This window comes from Bos mutus, chromosome 8, assembly GCF_027580195.1.
Source record: "Bos mutus isolate GX-2022 chromosome 8, NWIPB_WYAK_1.1, whole genome shotgun sequence".
Lineage (NCBI taxonomy): Eukaryota > Metazoa > Chordata > Mammalia > Artiodactyla > Bovidae > Bos > Bos mutus.
In genome coordinates, this window is record NC_091624.1 from 63,301,414 (window position 1) to 63,321,115 (window position 19,702).

Below are 19,702 nucleotides of genomic sequence, written 5' to 3' on the forward strand. Positions count from 1 at the left end.
GGAATATGGACCCTGAAATAGTGATCAGAACTGTCAATCATCATAAGTAATTTATATTATTTAAAATAGTTGTAAAAATTATGGCGATAATAATATAATTTACAAAACCTATGGAGAGAAAATTCATTTTAGTCAAGACTGGTTCTGCAGAGGAGAAGGGAGGATGGGAGACGGGTGCTTCTGGCTTCTCAGAATCAGGATGAGAGTGGGACCAGCTAAGGACAGACCCTGTCACAGGGACAAGATTGCCCCAGGTAACAGGGGCCAAGACCCAGTTGATTCACATGGTCCTATTTCTAGAGGTTGAGCCTTGACAGGAGGCCCTTGAGCAGACCAAGAAAGCAAAGGAATTCCCATCTGAGTCATCTTTTAAAAGCGACATCTCTGAAGCACAGGTGGAGAGGAAAAGGTAAATTCTGGAACACAATCTATATCATTTATATGTCTATTGGTGATGTTTCCTCAATGAAATACCACTGTCAGAAAGCATCACCTTTGCTAGTAGGAAATATTACTACCTAATAATAGAAATAACAATCATAATAAGACATGAAACTTAAAAGGGTGTTTTGTTTTTGAAAAGAATGAAACATAAAAATACTTGAAGATAGACATAAAAAATATCAGAGTAAAACAGAAAGCAGGTGATGTCTTAGTATTCAAGGATAGAAGAAAGAAGAGGAGATTGGGGAGAGGGAGAAAAAGGAAGAGAAGGATAAAGAAGAGTAAGAGAGAGATTTAAAACCTTAAGTCAACAAAAATACAATGAAGAAATGGGTGGGGTTACTCTTATTGTAAAAGGAACCATCAGAGGGATGGTATGGGGAGGGAGGAGGGAGGAGGGTTCAGGATGGGGAACACATGTATACCTGTGGTGGATTCATTTTGATATTTGGCAAAACTAATACAATTATGTGAAGTTTAAAAATAAAATAAAATTAAAAAAAAAGGAAGCTAAAAAAATGAAAAAAAAAGATAAACAATAAATACAGGAAAATGACAATCAAAAAATAAATAAATAAATAAAAGGAACCATCATCAACTAATGCTAAACTTCTCTGTTGATAAAATATTCACAAATAATAGTTAGTTATTGAATACCACAAGGTGTCATCTTGGGAGGAAATCTTGGAAAGTTTCTCAGCATTTAAAGTTCTAGGACTGTTTCAGAGGACAGAGCCTATCACCTCATGGTGATTCCCATGCCCCACCTAAGGGTGGCAGAGGAGTTATTCTCTTGAATCCTGTCCAAGTGGCCTAGGTTTCCTATTAGTAAATGAGTTTCACATACACAGTTTTTCCACCTTCCTGCCATCTGCCATTTTCCAGGAAGCAAAAACCAGAAAATTACTTTCTTGAATTTTTTCCCTAAACAGCATTTAATATATTACTCTAGACAAAGGTAGCAATCAGAAAATCATTGGCCTGCTAGAAGTGAAAGTCATAGAGTTATATTAAAAAGGAAAGGACAATCTAATCCTCTGTAGGGACAGATAGTTAATACTTTAGACTTTGGGAGCTACATACAGCTCTGTCCCATATTCCTCTTTGTGTTTTTTTTTTTTAAATTACAGTTTTATTAAAATGATAAGAACCATTCTTGGCTCTTAGGTTGAAATTAACCATAGTTTTCCAACTCCTGCTCTGTAAGATACGTGATTTGGGATCATGTTTATAAGTTTTTCATTTAACTTCATTAACGATGCATTTAACTAACGGAATAACTTTAAAATATTTAAATTAACTATAATATGTTAATGACCCATGACAATTTAGATCTCTCATAAGGAAATCTCTCATAAGTCCATTCTCAATATATATTCATTTAAAAATTCTATTTTAATATTAAAATACATTTAACTAAGTGGAATAAAATGGTGGCATCAGACTAAGCTTGTTTTTCTGAAAGTAGTTTTAATTACCAATTTTAAGGCTAGGGAGTGCCTAAAGAGTGATCTTTCCGCATCAGGCACTTTTGAATGAAAAAGAATGTCAATTATAGATCAGAACTAACTTACGCTCCTCTCTTTAACCTCCTCCTTCTCTCTTTCTCTCTGGCCTTCCTTGTTTCTTCATCCTCTGGTTCAGGTTCTGGATCATCTTCATTGATAACATCCCTGGTCCGTTTCCTCTTTGGTCTCAAGCTCTGTCTTCGAGGTAGTTTGTTTTCCTCCTCTTCCTCTTCGCCTAAACACAGCAGTTAATGCTTCAGTGAGTAGTTTCAGAAAAGTGCTTTCCCGATACCAAATGTATTCTTACTTTTTAATTATCATTGTCACACCTCTGAAACCATAATCTAGACATTTGTCATATCAAGATAAAATGCACCATGCCATATATATTTCATAGTCTGCCACTTAAATACACTTATCTACATTCTCATTCTTGTGGTTTAGCTACTCAAATAAGTGAGTATCAATCCCCCAATTCTAATATGCTTAGAATTCCAGCCTTCATTTACTTGCATAACTAGATGACTTGGGAGTTTAATATCATACCATGACCTCTCAGACCAAGTTTGTAGATTATCAACTCAATACATAAGGGTGGAGTGTTTAATCACTATGTGCTAATATTACTTCTATCTTAGAACAAATGATAAGAATGCAAGGAGATGCTATAAACTAGAATAATTTTGAAGAAATTAATTTATACCTTGACATAATTCAAATTGTAGATTATCAATTCAATACATAAGGGTTGAGTGTTTAATCACTATGTGTTAATATTACTTCTATCTTAGAACAAATGATAAGAATGCAAGGAAATGCTATAAATTAAAATAATTTTGAAGAAATTAATTTATGCCTTGACATAATTCAAATACCTTTCTAATTCAAATCATTCTCATTCTTTTCTTTTTAACTTTTTTAAAAAACTTGAAACATAGTTGATTTACAATATTATATTACTTGTTTGGGTGTACTGCAACTGGTTCAGTTTTATATATATATATATAAAAATATATATATATTGTAGATTATTTCCCATTATAGGTTTTTACAAGATATTAAATACAGCTCCCTGTGTTACCTGGTAAATCCTTGTTGCTTATCTATTTTATGTAAAATCATTTTCATTCTTAACTTCAAATACTTATTTTTCCTAAATTTCTTTCTCTTCCTTAGATGAAATTGATAGTAAATAACTTTGCTTGATCATTCTATCTTTTTGATTAGAAATAGATAACTAATAAATTTAATACAAGATTGAGAGAAATAATATTATTTTATTTTATTCACCAACTGACAATTAATGCCTCACATGTCCATAACTTCTTTGGAAGCTTTCCAGTAAAGAGTAGGAGGAGAATTCAGTTCCTTCCTTCACTGTTTATGACAGACAATCCTACTTCACCTTCACTTTTGCTTTTTAACTTCTGATATTTAGAGTTAATTATTATTAAAAAACAAATATTACTCGTAATTATCACTATCTTTTTAAATAGAAGCTACTATAGGGAAAAAATTGTGCTTTAATGGAAAACTATGAAATGTCTGTACCATACCCTTTTATGTTGTCTGATGCTAATTCTATGGAAGCTATCTTGTAACTTTGTAAATTGTAGATCACTAGATAGCAATGGAAAATAGTTCTTGTCCGTAGACAAGCAAGTAAACTCAGTGCAGATAACTTTCCACCACCAAAAAAGAAAGGAAAGAAAAAAAACCCCCACAAAACAGTCATGTCTTCACTTACACAATCAGTTCAATATTCCTGATCTATAAATGAATCTGTTCTTTAAATTTTCCTTTGAATTGGTAACTGCTATAAATAGCTCACCAGATTCCTCATTTATTAGTTAAATATGTTCATTTTTACATAGTGTGTGTCATTTTATTTTTTTATAAATTTTGTTCTTTTTAACATTACTTATTAAACTTTAATTGATATTCCAAATCTAAATAAGATCTAAACATTACCAATATTACTAAAGTTTGACTAGCACAGAGAAACAGGAGAATAACTTTTCTAATTAGGTTTTGAAAACTGTACTCTTGTCATCAAGACCAAAAATTTATTAAATACTGTGGCAGATGTTGCATGATTCAAACCCCACTCTGGCATTTTGAAAATCTACCCAGCCTTTATTGTTCATTTTAGTCACTAATCATAGAAAGAACAAGGGCCTCATAGGAACTGAGAAACAATTTCACCCTCAAATAACTCAAAAATTCAAGAAGCCACTTGGTATTCTGCATTTTAGTATATTTTACATTAAAGCTAAGATATTAAACTTGCAGAGTTTTACCATGGATGAAAAGTATATCATTATATTTATCTTTTAGCACTTAGGACAAAAAGGCTATCTTTAGTGTTTTCACTAGTTTCCAAATATTCAAATTCTTAAAAAAAGAAGTGTTTTTACAGTTGCCTACTAAATGTGGATTTACATAAACATTACCTTTTGGAATGGGCTCAATTTAGTTTTGAAAGGTAGCAGAATATACCACCTCAGAAAGACATTCAGAATATAACACCCCAAAATATGCCACCTCAGTGTATTGACTATTTTGAGATGTGGCACTTGAAAAACAGCAAAGGCAGAAAGAGATTTTCTCTGAATTCCTCTTGTCTGCCTGAAAACAGAGCTTCCTAAAGGAACTCAATTGTCATAAATCCCCTCCCCAGGGATTTCGTCCCCAAGGACCGCTATAGAAGTGTTCTATAGAGGAGACTAGGTCAGCACCACATGCAGACATATTGTATCACAAACTATCATACCGCCTATCTATCCTCTTAAAACTTATTCTCTCCCAAGAGACCTACATACCCCTCACTTTTCCCTATTTAGATGGCATTTAAGTCTAAATGTTAAGCCACCTCACACAATTACTCAGTTTTTTTCTGGGTATCATCCATGTATACATGAGGTGTATGTGTTAATAAACTTCTGTTTTGGTTTGGTTTTCTTGTTAAACTGTCTTAGACCATAGGAGTATCAGTTAAGAAACTCAGACGGGTAAAGGAAAAATTACTTTTCCTCCCCTATAGTAGTCAAGTCAGAGCCTGTAGGATCTGTGTGAGACTCTGGGCTGTTTACATGCAGAATGTACCAAATTAATGAAAACAACGGTCACCATGAACATTCACTGGCTGTCATATTGGGCTCAGGTTTTTAACTGATGGTGTTGATGTATTCTCTAATTGAACTCTCCTTGAAATGCTGCACTTTCAGTTTTGATCAACTCAAAACTTTAGCTCATAAAATAATCTTTCTCTGTTCTTGTCCATGAGTGGTTTGCATGCCTAGGAATGGGTCACAATTCAGGCTCTTGAGCTGAACCTATTCAAAGTAAAAACAACAGGGCAATTTAGACAAAATATTCATGAATTCAAAAGAACAGTTATTCATTTTTATTCAACAACCTGATCACTTTAGTCAAAAAGGCCAATCTGTTATATTGTAATAGATTCAACCTAAGGGAAAACATTTTAACAAAGAAAATAGTAAAGAAATAAAAAAGCAAAATTTTCTGGACCACCATCCACTTCAGATCAGATCAGAGCAGTCGCTCAGTCGTGTCTGACTCTTTGCGACCCCATGAACCTCAGCACGCCAGGCCTCCCTGTCCATCACCAACTCCCGGAGTTCACTGAGACTCACGTCCATCGAGTCAGTGATGCCATCCAGCCATCTCATCCTCTGTCGTCCCCTTCTCCTCTTGCCCCCAATCCCTCCCAGCATCAGAGTCTTTTCCAATGAGTCAACTCTTCGCATGAGGTGGCCAAAGTACTGGAGTTTCAGCTTTAGCATCATTCCTTCCAAAGAAATCCCAGGGCTGATCTCCTTCACAATGGACTGGTTGGATCTCCTTGCAGTCCAAGGGACTCTCAAGAGTCTTCTCCAACACCACAGTTCAAAAGCATCAATTCTTCGGCTCTCAGCCTTCTTCACAGTCCAACTCTCACGTCCATACATGACCACAGGAAAAACCATAGCCTTGACTAGATGGACCTTTGTTGGCAAAGTAATGTCTCTGCTTTTGAATATGCTATCTAGGTTGGTCATAACTTTCCTTCCAAGGAGTAAGCGTCTTTTAATTTAATGGCTGCAGTCACCATCTGCAGTGATTTTGGAGCCCAGAAAAATAAAGTCTGCCACTGTTTCCACTGTTTCCCCATCTATTTGCCATGAAGTGTTGGAACCGGATGCCATGATCTTTGTTTTCTGTATGTTGAGCTTTAAGCCAACTTTTTCACTCTCCACTTTCACTTTCATCAAGAGGCTTTTGAGTTCCTCTTCACTTTCTGCCATAAGGGTGGTGTCATCTGCATATCTGAGGTTATTGATATTTCTCTCTGCAATCTTGATTCCAGCTTGTGTTTCTTCCAGTCCAGCGTTTCTCATGATGTACTCTGCATATAAGTTAAATAAACAGGGTGACAATATACAGCCTTGACGAACTCTGGAACCAGTCTGTTGTTCCATGTCCACTTCTAACTGTTGCTTCCTGACCTGCATATAGGTTTATCAAGAGGCAGGTCAGGTGGTCTGGTATTTCCATCTCTTTCAGAATTTTCCACAGTTTATTGTGATCCACACAGTCAAAGGCTTTGGCATAGTCAAGAAAGCAGAAATAGATGTTTTTCTGGAACTCTCTTGCTTTTCCCATGATCCAGTGGATGTTGGCAATTTGATCTCTGGTTCCTCTGCCTTTTCTAAAACCAGCTTGAACATCAGGAAGTTCATGGTTCACATATTGCTGAAGCCTGGCTTGGAGAATTTTGAGCATTACTTTACTAGCGTGTGAGATGAGTGCAATTGTGCGGTAGTTTGAGCCTTCTTTGGCATTGCCTTTCTTTGGGATTGGAATGAAAACTGACCTTTTCCAGTCCTGTGGCCACTGCTGAGTTTTCCAAATTTGCTGTCATATTGAGTGCAGCACTTTCACAGCATCATCTTTCAGGATTTGGAATAGCTCAACTGGAATTCCATCACCTCCACTAGCTTTGTTTGTAGTGATGCTTTCTAAGGCCCACTTGACTTCACATTCCAGGATGTCTGGCTCTAGGTCAGTGATCACACCATCGTGATTATCTGGGTCGTGAAGCTCTTTTTTGTACAGTTCTTCTGTGTATTCTTGCCACCTCTTCTTAATATCTTCTGCTTCTGTTAGGTCCATACCATTTCTGTCCTTTATCGAGCCCATCTTTGCATGAGATGTTCCTTTGGTATTTCTGATTTTCTTGAAGAGATCCCTAGTCTTTCCCATTCTGTTGTTTTCGTCTATTTCTTTGCATTGATCGCTGAAGAAGGCTTTCTTATCTCTTCTTGCTATTCTTTGGAACTCTGCATTCAGATGTTTATACCTTTCCTCTTCTCCTTTGCTAATGATGAGCAATTTATAAATTAGGTGGAATGTGTGTTTTGCCAGTTGAATGGACTCTCAAGTGAAGAGTCTATCAGATGGACTTGATCGCTCTTGTAAGACCATTGAAAGTCATCCACATGTGCTCCTGTGTTTGCATAGGGTCGCATATTCCCACAAGATAAGAGAACAAATCCCCTAAATTCACTGAAATTCCACAGGAAACATATCCCAACTGGGTCCATCCCCACTTACTTGAACTTTCCTCAGTATCATCTTCTTTCTCCTCCACTTGGATTTGCACTGTTGAGGAAAGAAAAAAATATAGCAATTCTTTAAATGACAGCACAATTGTTAATAACTGGTTTTTACTGTTGTTACTTTCATTGTAAAGTTTTCTGTGCAGTTAATATATTTTTTCAATGAACTTGTCAAAATGAACATTGTTTATTAAAGATATACAGCTATAGCATCTTATAGAGTGTTGTGCAAAGACTTCCTGCTTCATCACCTTCGACAATTTGCAAAACATGTCAATCATAAGCCTGTCAGTTCAATTCAAAATAACTTCAACCAAAATAAATTCTATTCTGCAGTAAGTCAACTTAGGGTTTGTTGGGTCATTTCATTGTATGATAAAGAAAGTTGTTAGCAAAGCTGTATTCACATGCACAAACCATTTGGTTATTATAACCAAATTAACTTATTAAAATAGAGAATATTTCATTCTAACCAGCTACCCAGTGTCAAAGAACTTTTCAAAAATGCTTAAAAGTTGATATTTCCTATTTTAATTATTTCTATACATATTATATGCAGCCTAAATTTTTCCATATATGACTTACCTTGACAATGTGGAGATAGGTGATTTAATAGTTCTTTAAAGACAAAGAATGTTTTTTCTGTTTATTCCTCCCCTCATCCTTAGGGTCTTGTTTTCAGATTAGCTCCATTTTTATAAAGGCATATACAAGTTTTATAAAATTTTAATGGTACCATAATATCAGAAAATATATTAATTGGCAGATTTTTCCCCTTGTCAACTACTATCTGTTCATCACAGGTTGAGTCAGCCAGAGACAAAGATCTGTGACTTGCCATGGCAAAAATCAGAGCAGACTATTTGCTTAAAGCACAGTTTAGTAACTCATTTAAAATATTAATTTACATATTTTATTTAAGGTGGATGAGCCTAAGTCCAAAACAGCAAAGATAATAAACAATGCTGCTGTGAACAGAGGAAACAACCTCTGGTTTTGTTTCTGCTCAGCACTGTCAAAGGTTATTATTCAGAGCTTGACAGGCATATTGAAAAGGCAGCACATACAGAGTTTAAATTCTATTCACAAAGAAGATTATTGTAAAAGCACTTTTTGCCTTTAAACAGCATATGCATAAAAATTTTTACGATATGCAAAAATGTTATCACTCAATGTCAGCCAAGGAATAGGAAAATAAGTGTTCTTTTATTCAGAGTGGACATATGCCTTTGTCACTGGCTGTAACTGGATCTGCAGGGGACAAAAGTCTTTATGTCACTACTGAGAGTTCACAATGGTGACAACAGACACTTCTCAGAAGATATTTTATATTCAACAATAAGTCATGGTCTTTACTTGCAATTAATGCTACCACCAAATTTCTTCAGTCAAAGAGGAATTCACTTAGGAAGGCAACTTAATGATATAAGATTAGCCTTAGACCAAGGTCTGATCAGTGGCATAATATAGGAACAGCTGAGGACAAATAGCAAAGGCTGACACACAGCCTCTTTTGCACCATGCATACTCAAAGCAAAAAATCACACAAAATACTAAACTGATTTTTAATAATCAACTCACTAGACATGATTAAAGTTAAATAATGAAATGGAGGAAAATACTAAATAAATAGAGATACAAGCAAATCTTTAGGAAGGATTACAATCCTATTAAACAAAAACAGCAAAATGAAATGTCCCAAGCCAAGGAGATGAGTGACAAATCAATTTCCTCTGCTAAGAAGAGAGAAAATGCAGGGCTGGAGTCATGGGTCATCTTCTAAGGTACAGGAAGGATAGTTACAAATTGCCATTAAGTAAAACTGCATAAGGGGAGATAACTCTGCTGTGGTTGCAAGTAGAGAAGAAAAAAAGAGCTATGGTTTCTGAGTGATGTAATGGACAGTATTGCAGAAATAGCCTCTTTGTTCCTCTTGAGGTGACTCTCCAATAGCGATACTCATCTGTGCATGATCATCTACACATTCTCAGTAGGTGCATTCTTTGTTTAGCAGTGTTTCTTTTGTCTGGCAGTTGAGTCAGGAGCTACGGAGCCATTGTTTTTATAGGTATTGTGACCACAATTGGTTTATTCTTGATTCAAACCCTCAGCAAAGGCAGCATCAGCATCAGGAACTAAATAGCAGCACCATGACCAGGAGATTGAAGACCATCAAGAGCCTCAGAGGAAGCTTGATTTTAATGTAACACTATTTAGTCTGAAAAGCTACTGTCAATGCTGATCTGCATCTCCTGAAACTCAAAGTAATGCTGAAGAACCAAGCTAAGAAGCCCCTCCCAAACAAAACCCTGTGCAAAGAATAACTCAGAACATTTAAATGCGAGTTACAGACTGTCTTTCCCCCCTCAGACAATTTTTGGCATGGCTTGTTGCCATCCCTTCTCTCAGCAATCCCTGGTAGCTTGCTCCCAATCATATGACCTTCTCATGTTCTGGATGTTTCCCAAAGCCTATTGATTATGTACTTTAAAAATAACCTTTCTCCTGGGGAGTGATGGGAGGAGAGTGGGACATTTGGGGGTGGGGGTGGGGGGTCCTGTCTAAATGTTGAAGGCAGCAAGCAAGACTACACCAAAGTATGCTTATTTAAGAGTAGAATATGAAATAGGAGCAGATGAACTCCTAGGCAACCCAGATCCTCATTTCATGCAAATAGACCCAGTAATTAGAAATAGTAAAAGGAAACAACAGCAAAATGTCACATTTTAGAGGCACTGGAATCGTTCAGAAAAGTCAATATTGTTCCAGGCTCTCTTTTTCAGTCTATAGCACTGAAAATATTGTATGGTTCTTCAGGATCAGAGTGGCCAAGTAGCTGAAAGAGCTGAATGATATCACCTGTTCCTCTGACCCACATTTAGCTCATGAAGGGATTACTGTAGCACCAGCTCATTCCTTTGGAAACTGAAAATTCATTTATTCAGTTAGCATTTATTGTGCATTTACAAGGGTCTATAGAATGGGGGAGCCTGGTGGACTGCCATCTATGGGGTCGCACAGAGTGGGACATGACTGAAGTGACTTAGCAGCAGCAGCAGCAGCATAGAGCAAAGCGTTCTGGACTAGGAGTTTGTAGACTATAGAGGAAAAGTGATAGTACTTAAGGAGTCTAGCTATTTGATGCAAAAGAACGACTTTATAACAATAAGATTCAAGTTTAGGTATGAATATCTTATCTAGTTTACTTGGGTTATTCCAGCAATGTACTAGTTATGTTTATTAGCAATGTGAGTGAGTGAAGTCATTCTGTCGGGTCCGACTCTTTGTGACCCCATGGACAGTGGCTTCCAGGCTCCTTCGTCCATGGGATTTTCCAGGCAAGAGTCCTGGAGTGGATTGCCATGTCCTTCTCCATATTAGCAATGTACTAGTGTTATTTGTTTAGGGTTCCTTTGTGTATGAGCAAATGTCAACATCAGTTCTTCCCATATAAATGGGGTACATTTCAAGGGAATACAGTTAATATTTCATAATAACTGTAAACGGAGTATAACCTTTTAAAAATGGAAAAATGAAAAATGATGTAAAAAGTTACATACAATCAGATCAGTCGCTCAGTCATGTCCGACTCTTTGCAACTCCATGAATCACAGCACACCAGACCTCCTTGTCCATCACCAACTCCCGGAGTTCACTGAGACTCATGTCCATCAAGTCAGTGATGCCATCCAGCCATCTCATCCTCTGTCGTCCCCTTCTCCTCTTGCCCCCAATCCCTCCCAGCATCAGAGTCTCTTCCAATGAGTCAACTCTTCGCATGAGGTGGCCAAAGTACTGGAGTTTCAGCTTTAGCATCATTCTTTCCAAAGAAATCCCAGGGCTGATCTCCTTCACAATGGACTGGTTGGATCTCATTGCAGTTCAAGGGACACTCAAGAGTCTTCTCCAATACCACAGTTCAAAAGCATCAATTCTTCGGTGCTCAGCCTTCTTCACAGTCCAACTCTCACGTCCATACATGACCACAGGAAAAACTATAGCCCTGACTAGACGAACCATTGTTGGCAAAGTAATGTCTCTGCTTTTGAATATGCTATCTAGGTTAGTCATAATTTTCCTTCCAAGGAGCAAGCGTCTTTTAATTTCATGGCTGCAGTCACCATCTGCAGTGATTTTGGAGCCCAGAAATATAAAGTCTGACACTGTTTCCACTGTTTCCCCATCTATTTCCCATGAAGTGGTGGGACCAGATGCCATGATCTTCATTTTCTGAATGTTGAGCTTTAAGCCAACTTTTTCACTCTCCACTTTCACTTTCATCAAGAGGCTTTTGAGTTCCTCTTCACTTTCTGCCATAAGGGTGGTGTCATCTGCATATCTGAGGTTATTGATATTTCTCTCTGCAATCTTGATTCCAGCTTGTGTTTCTTCCAGTCCAGCATTTCTCATGATGTACTCTGCATATAAGTTAAATAAGCAGGGTGACAATATACAGCCTTGATGAACTCCTTTTCCTATTTGGAACCAGTCTGTTGTTCCATGTCCAGTTCTAACTGTTGTTTCCTGACCTGCGTATAGGTTTCTCAAGAAGCAGGTCAAGTGGTCTGGTATTCCCATCTCTTTCAGAATTTTCCACAGTTTATTGTGATCCACACAGTTAAAGGCTTTGGCATAGTCAAGAAAGCAGAAATAGATGTTTTTCTGGAACTCTCTTGCTTTTTCCATGATCCAGCGGATGTTGGCAATTTGATCTGTGGTTCCTCTGCCTTTTCTAAAACCAGCTTGAACATCTGGGAAGTTCATGGTTCACATATTGCTGAAGCCTGGCTTGGAGAATTTTGAGCATTACTTTACTAGCGTGTGAGATGAGTGCAATTGTGCAGTAGTTTGAGCCTTCTTTGGCATTGCCTTTCTTTGGGATTGGAATGAAAACTGACCTTTTCCAGTCCTGTAGCCACTGCTGAGTTTTCCAAATTTGCTGTCATATTGAGTGCAGCACTTTCACAGCATCATCTTTCAGGATTTGGAATAGCTCAACTGGAATTCCATCACCTCCACTAGCTTTGTTTGTAGTGATGCTTTCTAAGGCCCACTTGACTTCACATTCCAGGATGTCTGGCTCTAGGTCAGTGATCACACCATTGTGATTATCTGGGTCATGAAGCTCTTTTTTGTACAGTTGTGTGTATTCTTGCCACCTCTTCTTAATATCTTCTGCTTCTATTAGGTCCATACCATTTCTGTCCTTTATCGAGCCCATCTTTGCATGAACTGTTCCCTTGGTATCTCTAGTCATCTTGAAGAGATCTCTAGTCTTTCCCATTCTGTTGTTTTCGTCTATTTCTTTGCATTGATTGCTGAAGAAGGCTTTCTTATCTCTTCTTGCTATTCTTTGGAACTCTGCATTCAGATGCTTATATCTTTCATTTTCTCCTTTGCTTTTCGCTTCTCTTCTTTTCACAGCTATTTGTAAGACCTCCCCAGACAGCCATTTTGCTTTTTTGCATTTCTTTTCCATGGGAATGGTCTTGATCCCTGTCTCCTGTACAATGTCACAAACCTCATTCCATAGTTCATCAGGCACTCTATCTATCAGATCTAGGCCCTTAAATCTATTTCTCACTTCCACTGTATAATCATAAGGGATTTGATTTAGGTCATATCTGAATGGTCTATTTAAAACAAAAGCACTGCCTTTATCAAAACTGGGCATATACACACACTTTCATGTCCGCCTGCAAAATGGTAAGAAACTGCTCATTAATACAATTAGAATTGTATTATTTAAGAAAAAATTTAAAAATAAATTAAAATATAAAAATTAACCTTTTAGCTCAGACTAAACTGCCCTGAGACAGACATTAATCCATGCCATAACAAGCACATTTCCAAGTCTTCAGTGAAGAACCCATGTCATCAGTATGTGGTATGATGTGGGATGTGAGAGGAAGAGAAGAATCAAGGATAATTCCAAGGATTTTGGCCTGGGTAACTGGGAGGGTAGAGATGCAAGAAAAAGAGATAGGAGGCTCTAGGGAAAATAGGTTAAGTAGCAACTGTTGAAGTTCAGGAGTTTAATCTGACTAGATGAAATCACCAAACCGTATTGAGATATCATTTCCCCTACAGAGAGTGGCCCAGCACTCGGCTTCCATTAATTTATCAAAACACTATCATTGGTGGATGTTAAGTAGGTAATGGAAGCCACTGTCCATGAAAGTGAACAAAAATGATGGAATGTGATCTTTCTTCTTCTCATATATCACCTACCAAGGATACAAGATCTGATTCAGTTTAACTCAGCAGCTCCATTTATTTTTACTAGTTTTAGGTCAGGATAAGAAAATATTCAGGCTTCCCAGGTGGTGCCAGTGGTAAAGAACCTGCCTGCCAATGCAGGAGACATAAAAGACTCAGGTTCAGTCCCTGGGTTGGGAAGATCCCCTGCATGAGGGCACAGCAACCCACTCCAGTATTCTTGCCAGAAGAATCCTATGGACACAGGAGCCTGGCGGGCTACAGAACATAGGATTGTAGAGAGTCAGACATGATTTAAGTAACTTAGCACACATGCACTCAAAAAGATATTCAGGACATTTGTTTATAACAACCTGAAATCCTTCATGTCATGGACTTGAGCATGATATTCTGGAAGCCACAGAGTAAAAAGAATAATTATTTAGCTATTAGATCAATCAAATACGTTAATGAACTGGTAAACTATAAGACATTTTAAAAAATCCTCTGAAGTGGTAATAGCAGAATGAGATCATTACACAACTGTCAGTAAGGTATCCTGGGAAAAGGTTTAATTTGACAGACCTAGGCTGATATTCTTTCTCCAGGTGCCAGCATCTTTCCTTAATACCATTAAAAACCTTAAAATCATAAGGTCTTCTATAAAACCACTGAAAAAATCATGGGGTGCATACGTTCAACAATACACTAATGGAAATTTGTATAATAAATGCCAAAAGACTGGTTATATTTTCAAACATTATAATATCTTGGAGATACTAAATAGTTATTTTACATTTGTGGTTACAAAATCACAAAAAAAGAAGAAGAATTTTGGTTTTTGTTAAGACTCACCTAAGGAGGGAGGGGGGCAGGCAAAAAAATATATATCACTGCCTCTAGTAACTGTCATTCTCTAATGTCTTTCCTTTTGAATTATATTTATTTTTAAGGCTCTGTGGCCCTTAAGAAATAGAAAATAAATAGCTGCTGATGCCTGCTTTATTAAAAACACAATATAAAATATTGTATTTGCCAAATGGAAGAGAATTAAGTCTATGGAGAAACACATTTTACCACAAGGTTCCAGAGAGACAACCCTGAGATAAACAAAGAGAAAAATAGAAAATTCACTCAAAACAAAGATAAAATAAGAGAGGATGCACACCAAATTTTTTGGCACTTTTTCCTTCTGTTTCCATAGTATATAACATTAAAATTAAACAGGCTGAGTGAAATGGGTAGCTGGTATTCTAAATTCTACCACTCACCCCTGAACTGTCAAGTACAAATATGAAATGATGAATCATCGTTCTTCAAATGGCAAAATATATACAGGAGTGTTTGCAAAAAGCTGCAATCAAATATTTCCTGACACCATGGTCTACAGAAAGAACAAAGCAACTCTTATTCTATGTGGTTTGGAGGGTTGACTTTATTTTAACTATATCCAGGAAATAAATAGGTATTTACAAAGGCATTAGAGCTCTCTATAGTTACAAAAAAGTAAGTGGTGTCTTTCTTCTTCTTTGCATTTAGATTATTTTTTGGGGAAGGACATTTCTTATTTAACTATGCTGTCATAACATATATTCAGAGTGTGTGCTCTCACACTACAATTACCATGACAAAGGGCAACTGCTGTAAATAAATGTGCTAAAGTGAAAATACATTCTCCTGTGTGAGTTTTTGTGGCTATTAACCCAATGAAAATAGTGTGTTATACACCCTTGACGACTTTGCTTCTATATCCTTGGATTGCTTAGAACAAAAAGGAATCTTTCTGTCACCCATGAAATATCTGTAATATTCCCAGTCATGAAGAAGAAGGGTTGTCCGGATTCATGGGTAAACAAACAAAACAAAACAAACAAAAAACTATGAAACAACTGAAAGATGATTGTTCTCAGAGCATAAAGAAGTCTGAAGCAAGGCTGACTGAACTCTATACAGTCTCTACCCATCCTTCTTAGCACCAGCCTTTGTTCACACAGAAGATGCTAATTAATACTCATTAGCATACATTAGCAAATGTTAATGAGTATCTTCTAAAGAACAAAAGGCACTGGGGGCAGAGAGTCAGGATGAAAGCTGAATGGTGAGAGAAGGGCTCCAACAAGACAGGCAGAAAAAAGAAAATGAGGGCAGCTTAGAACTGAATTTATTTTCTGAAATTTAAAATTTGTTTCTCTGACAAAATATTAATAGGATTAAGGATGAAATAATTTATTTTTCCTTAGAAAAAGTAAGTCATTGACTAGAATGAATCATTCTTTTTTCTGCTCTTTAGCTGTTTGGGAACAATTACACATTATAGGACTTGGGATATTAGATAACAATGGAGAAGGCAATGGCACCCGACTCCAGTACTCTTGCCTGGAAAATCCCATGGACGGAGGAGCCTGGTGGGCTGCAGTCCACGGGGTCGCGAAGAGTCGGACACGACTGAAGCGACTTAGCAGTCATCAGTTAATGAAAAAGAATTCTGAATTCTAGGTGTCCTCAGGAGTTTATATAGCTGCCAGGCTCCTCTGTCCATGAAAGTCTCCAGGCAAGAATACTAGAGTGAGTAGCCATCCCTTCTCTAGGGGATCTTCCAGATCCAGTGATCAGACCCAGGTCTCCCGCACTTCAGGCAAATTCTTTATGATCTGAGCCACCTGGGCTTCCCTGGGAATGCAGGAAACCTGGGTTCAATCCCTGGGTCAGGAAGATCTCCAGGAGAAGGAAATGGCAACCCACTCCAGTGTTCTTGCCTGGAGAATCCTATGGACAGAGGAGCCTGTCAGGCTACAGTCCATGGGGTCACAAAGAGTCAGATATGACTGAATGACTTAATACACTTAGGAATTTGTAAGTATTGAAATCAACTATCCACCCATGCCAATTTCTTCCTCACAGACTCAATTTATAATATTCAATAAGACCAAACACTTAAGTAATTTGTAGGTAGTCTGTCATTTTATTAAAATAGCTCACATAAAATGTGATATATGTGTTCATTTATATCCTAAGGGCAGTTGGTTAACATCTGAGTACTCTAGTTAGTAATCCACAATGGTAGAATGAAGTTTTAACATCCAAAAGACTAGTCAGAAGTACTTCAGCCATCTCTACCTCAAACTAACACTAGATGATTTGTTAAGTGAAGTAATGCTTCTTAGAAGTGAACTTCATGAAATCAGATGTAAGAGAGAGAGAACTATTGGTCTGCTTCTCTAAAGAATCCTAATACAAAGAGTATCTGCCTTCAGGGTCATCTTGATGGAATTAGACAAACACTAGAAACAATAACACAAGATATAATGGCAAGTTCCCCAGAGACATACAAGCATAAATGTCTATTATAAATATCTATTAGATATTAGAACTCTATAAATATCTATTAGAGTTCATAAGAGAGTGAGATTATGCTCATTAGGACTTTCAGGATATTCGATTTTTGCAACATTTCTTCAAATATTTCTGGAAATAGGCAGAACATTAATCAATACAAATGAACACATTTCACTACTTAATTCCATTTGTATTAATTCCAATTCCTTCAAGATCATGGTCATAAAGAACAAAGTTTATTTCTATCACTGGCCTACTACTGAAAAATAGGAGCAAAAAAGAAGGATTTATGCTCATTTGGGTTCCTAAGACTATTGCATTCACATAGTTGGCAGCTGGCTCTAGTAGAAAGAGCCTGAGGTTTTAAGTCAGACAAACTCATATTTGAGTTTTGGCTCTGCCACAATTTTATGCCGTAACTTTGGATAATTCATTTAAATTCTCTATGTCTTAGAGAAAGGAAGGAGAACTAAATGTAATATGCAGGCACATAATATAGTGCCTCACACATAGCAAAAGTTATAGTAATCTACAAGGACGGTTCAAATGCTTTTATGCATAAACAAAAATTTTGCATCTTTCACCTAAAATTCTAGGAACACAGGAAGATACAACGACTTTGACCTTTACTTTAATATCTCGCACTCTGCAAGTAAGAAAATTGCCACAATGTTCAGTCTGAGATTATATTTAAGACTAATCACCAAAAGATGAAAACAAGGAATAAAATTTGACCCAAACTTTCTGTCTCTTGATACTCTTAGCTTTACTCCTCACCACACCTGTTTATGATGCCAGCCAATGTTGAAAGTCATGCTGTCTGAGCCAATAGTCAATTTCATTAGCCAGTTTTTGCTTGTCAATAATTGGAGCGCTTGTAGCACAGGTTTAAGTTGAACAAAAAGCAAGGGACCAATAGTCATTGTGAGTAACCATCTTTCAGTGACACAGAAAATTAGTTTCATACAAAAAGATAGAAGTCTGTGGACTTCGGAATGAGAGATTTTTATATCCTTTCTTACTCAGCTTCCAAATTCCTTTCTTGTCAGTACTCTGGCATCCAGAGGACAAACTATTAGGACTATGTAGCAACAGTGTTCTTGACTGGAGAATCCCAGGGACGGCGGAGCCTGGTGGGCTGCCATTTATGGGGTTGCAGAGAGTCAGACACGACTGAAGCGACTTAGCAGCAGCAGCAGCAACAGAAAAGAGAGAAGCAGTATGAGGAGCACTCAGTAAGTACCTGACAGTCTGCTAAGTCTACTAAAAATTGGAATCAGCATCCTGATTATAAGTGATTTTTTTGTTTTCAGTTAAAGGTAATCAATTTTATCTTGATTAAATGCCAGAAGGTTGGGACTATGATTGTAACTATTACTTCTTACAGAGAAGGGCAGTGGTCAAATATTAAGATCTAAATTCAGTCCTATGACAGCCAGGTGGGAGGCAGGAGAGAAAGCTGATGCTGATTAAAAGAAACCCCTTTAAAAGAAAAACAAATAAATTCAGGTGCTCATTACATTTTCAAATTCCCATCATTCCTTGCTTTTCTTTCCATAAAATGGACTTACTTTGATTATTGAGACAAACCACATCCTAAATCAGTTTCCTAATCTAGTATAATACATTTTTTTCAGGCAGTTGAAGGTAGGGCTAAAACTGTAATGGTAGCCTCAGAAGCTATTTGGCCTACCTAATGTAATCAGGTATTCCCCAAGAAACTAGTTTCTAGGTCTTACAGAGCCAGAATAGCCTCTCAGCTCTTTGCTCTTAGAGGTGAGATCTTATCACTCAGACATTCATCAGAACTGCTCAGTTTCACATCCTGTCTCATGTGTCATGAGACGTCACTGTGAAAGCGTGTGTGTGTATGTGGAAGAGAGGGAGAGAGAGAGAAAGGGAGTTTTAAAAGCCTCAAGGAAAATTTCAGAATCCTATATTTCTCTTTATAGCCCCTGCATTATTCTCAACCATCTATTTGGTTGGCCAAATATTCTTTTGTGGATCAGTTTTAAAAAGTAAATTCAATTTCTATTCAGGTTATCTATCTCTTCTTGAGTCAGGTTTAGCAGGCTATCATACAAGTAATTTGTACAATTTACCTAAGTTGTCAATTTCTTGTCATGAGTTGTTCATTGTTGTTGTTCAGTCACTCAGTCGTGTTCAACTCTTTGCGACCCCATGGACTGCAGCACACCAGGCTTCCCTGTCCTTCACCATCTTCCGGAGCTTGCTCAAACTCATGTCCATTGAGTCGGTGATGCCATCCAACCATCTTGGCCTCTGTCGTCCGCTTCTCCTCCTGCCTTCAACCTTTCCAAGCCTCAGGAGCTTTTCTAATGAGTCAGCTGTTTCCATCTGGTGGCCAAAGTACTGGAGCTTCAGCTTCAGCATCAGTTGTTCATAATATTGCCTTATTATATCTTTCAGTATCAATAGGATTTGTAGAGATGTTGCTTCTCTCATTTCTGTCTTCTACTAGGTGAATAACTATATTTAATTAAAATTATTTACCCTTGATAAATTCCTGATTAATCTGGACAGAAGTTTATCAATTTTATTGATTTTCTCAAAACACAAATTATTAGTGTCAAT

The 19,702-nt window shown here is 37.2% G+C and overlaps 1 protein-coding gene across 1 annotated transcript in view; it reads right to left on the minus strand.

Annotated features, from left to right (window-relative positions):
- TMC1 (transmembrane channel like 1) overlaps window positions 1-19,702 on the minus strand; it is a 163,012-nt gene that overhangs the window by 101,006 nt on the left and 42,304 nt on the right. The window contains exons 2-4 of the mRNA XM_005887852.2: window positions 9,804-9,882; window positions 7,569-7,616; window positions 2,019-2,181 (exon numbers count right to left, since the gene is read on the minus strand). Of these exons, the coding sequence (XP_005887914.1) occupies window positions 2,019-2,181; window positions 7,569-7,616; window positions 9,804-9,882 (290 nt within the window). The remainder of the gene's footprint in view (window positions 1-2,018; window positions 2,182-7,568; window positions 7,617-9,803; window positions 9,883-19,702) is intronic.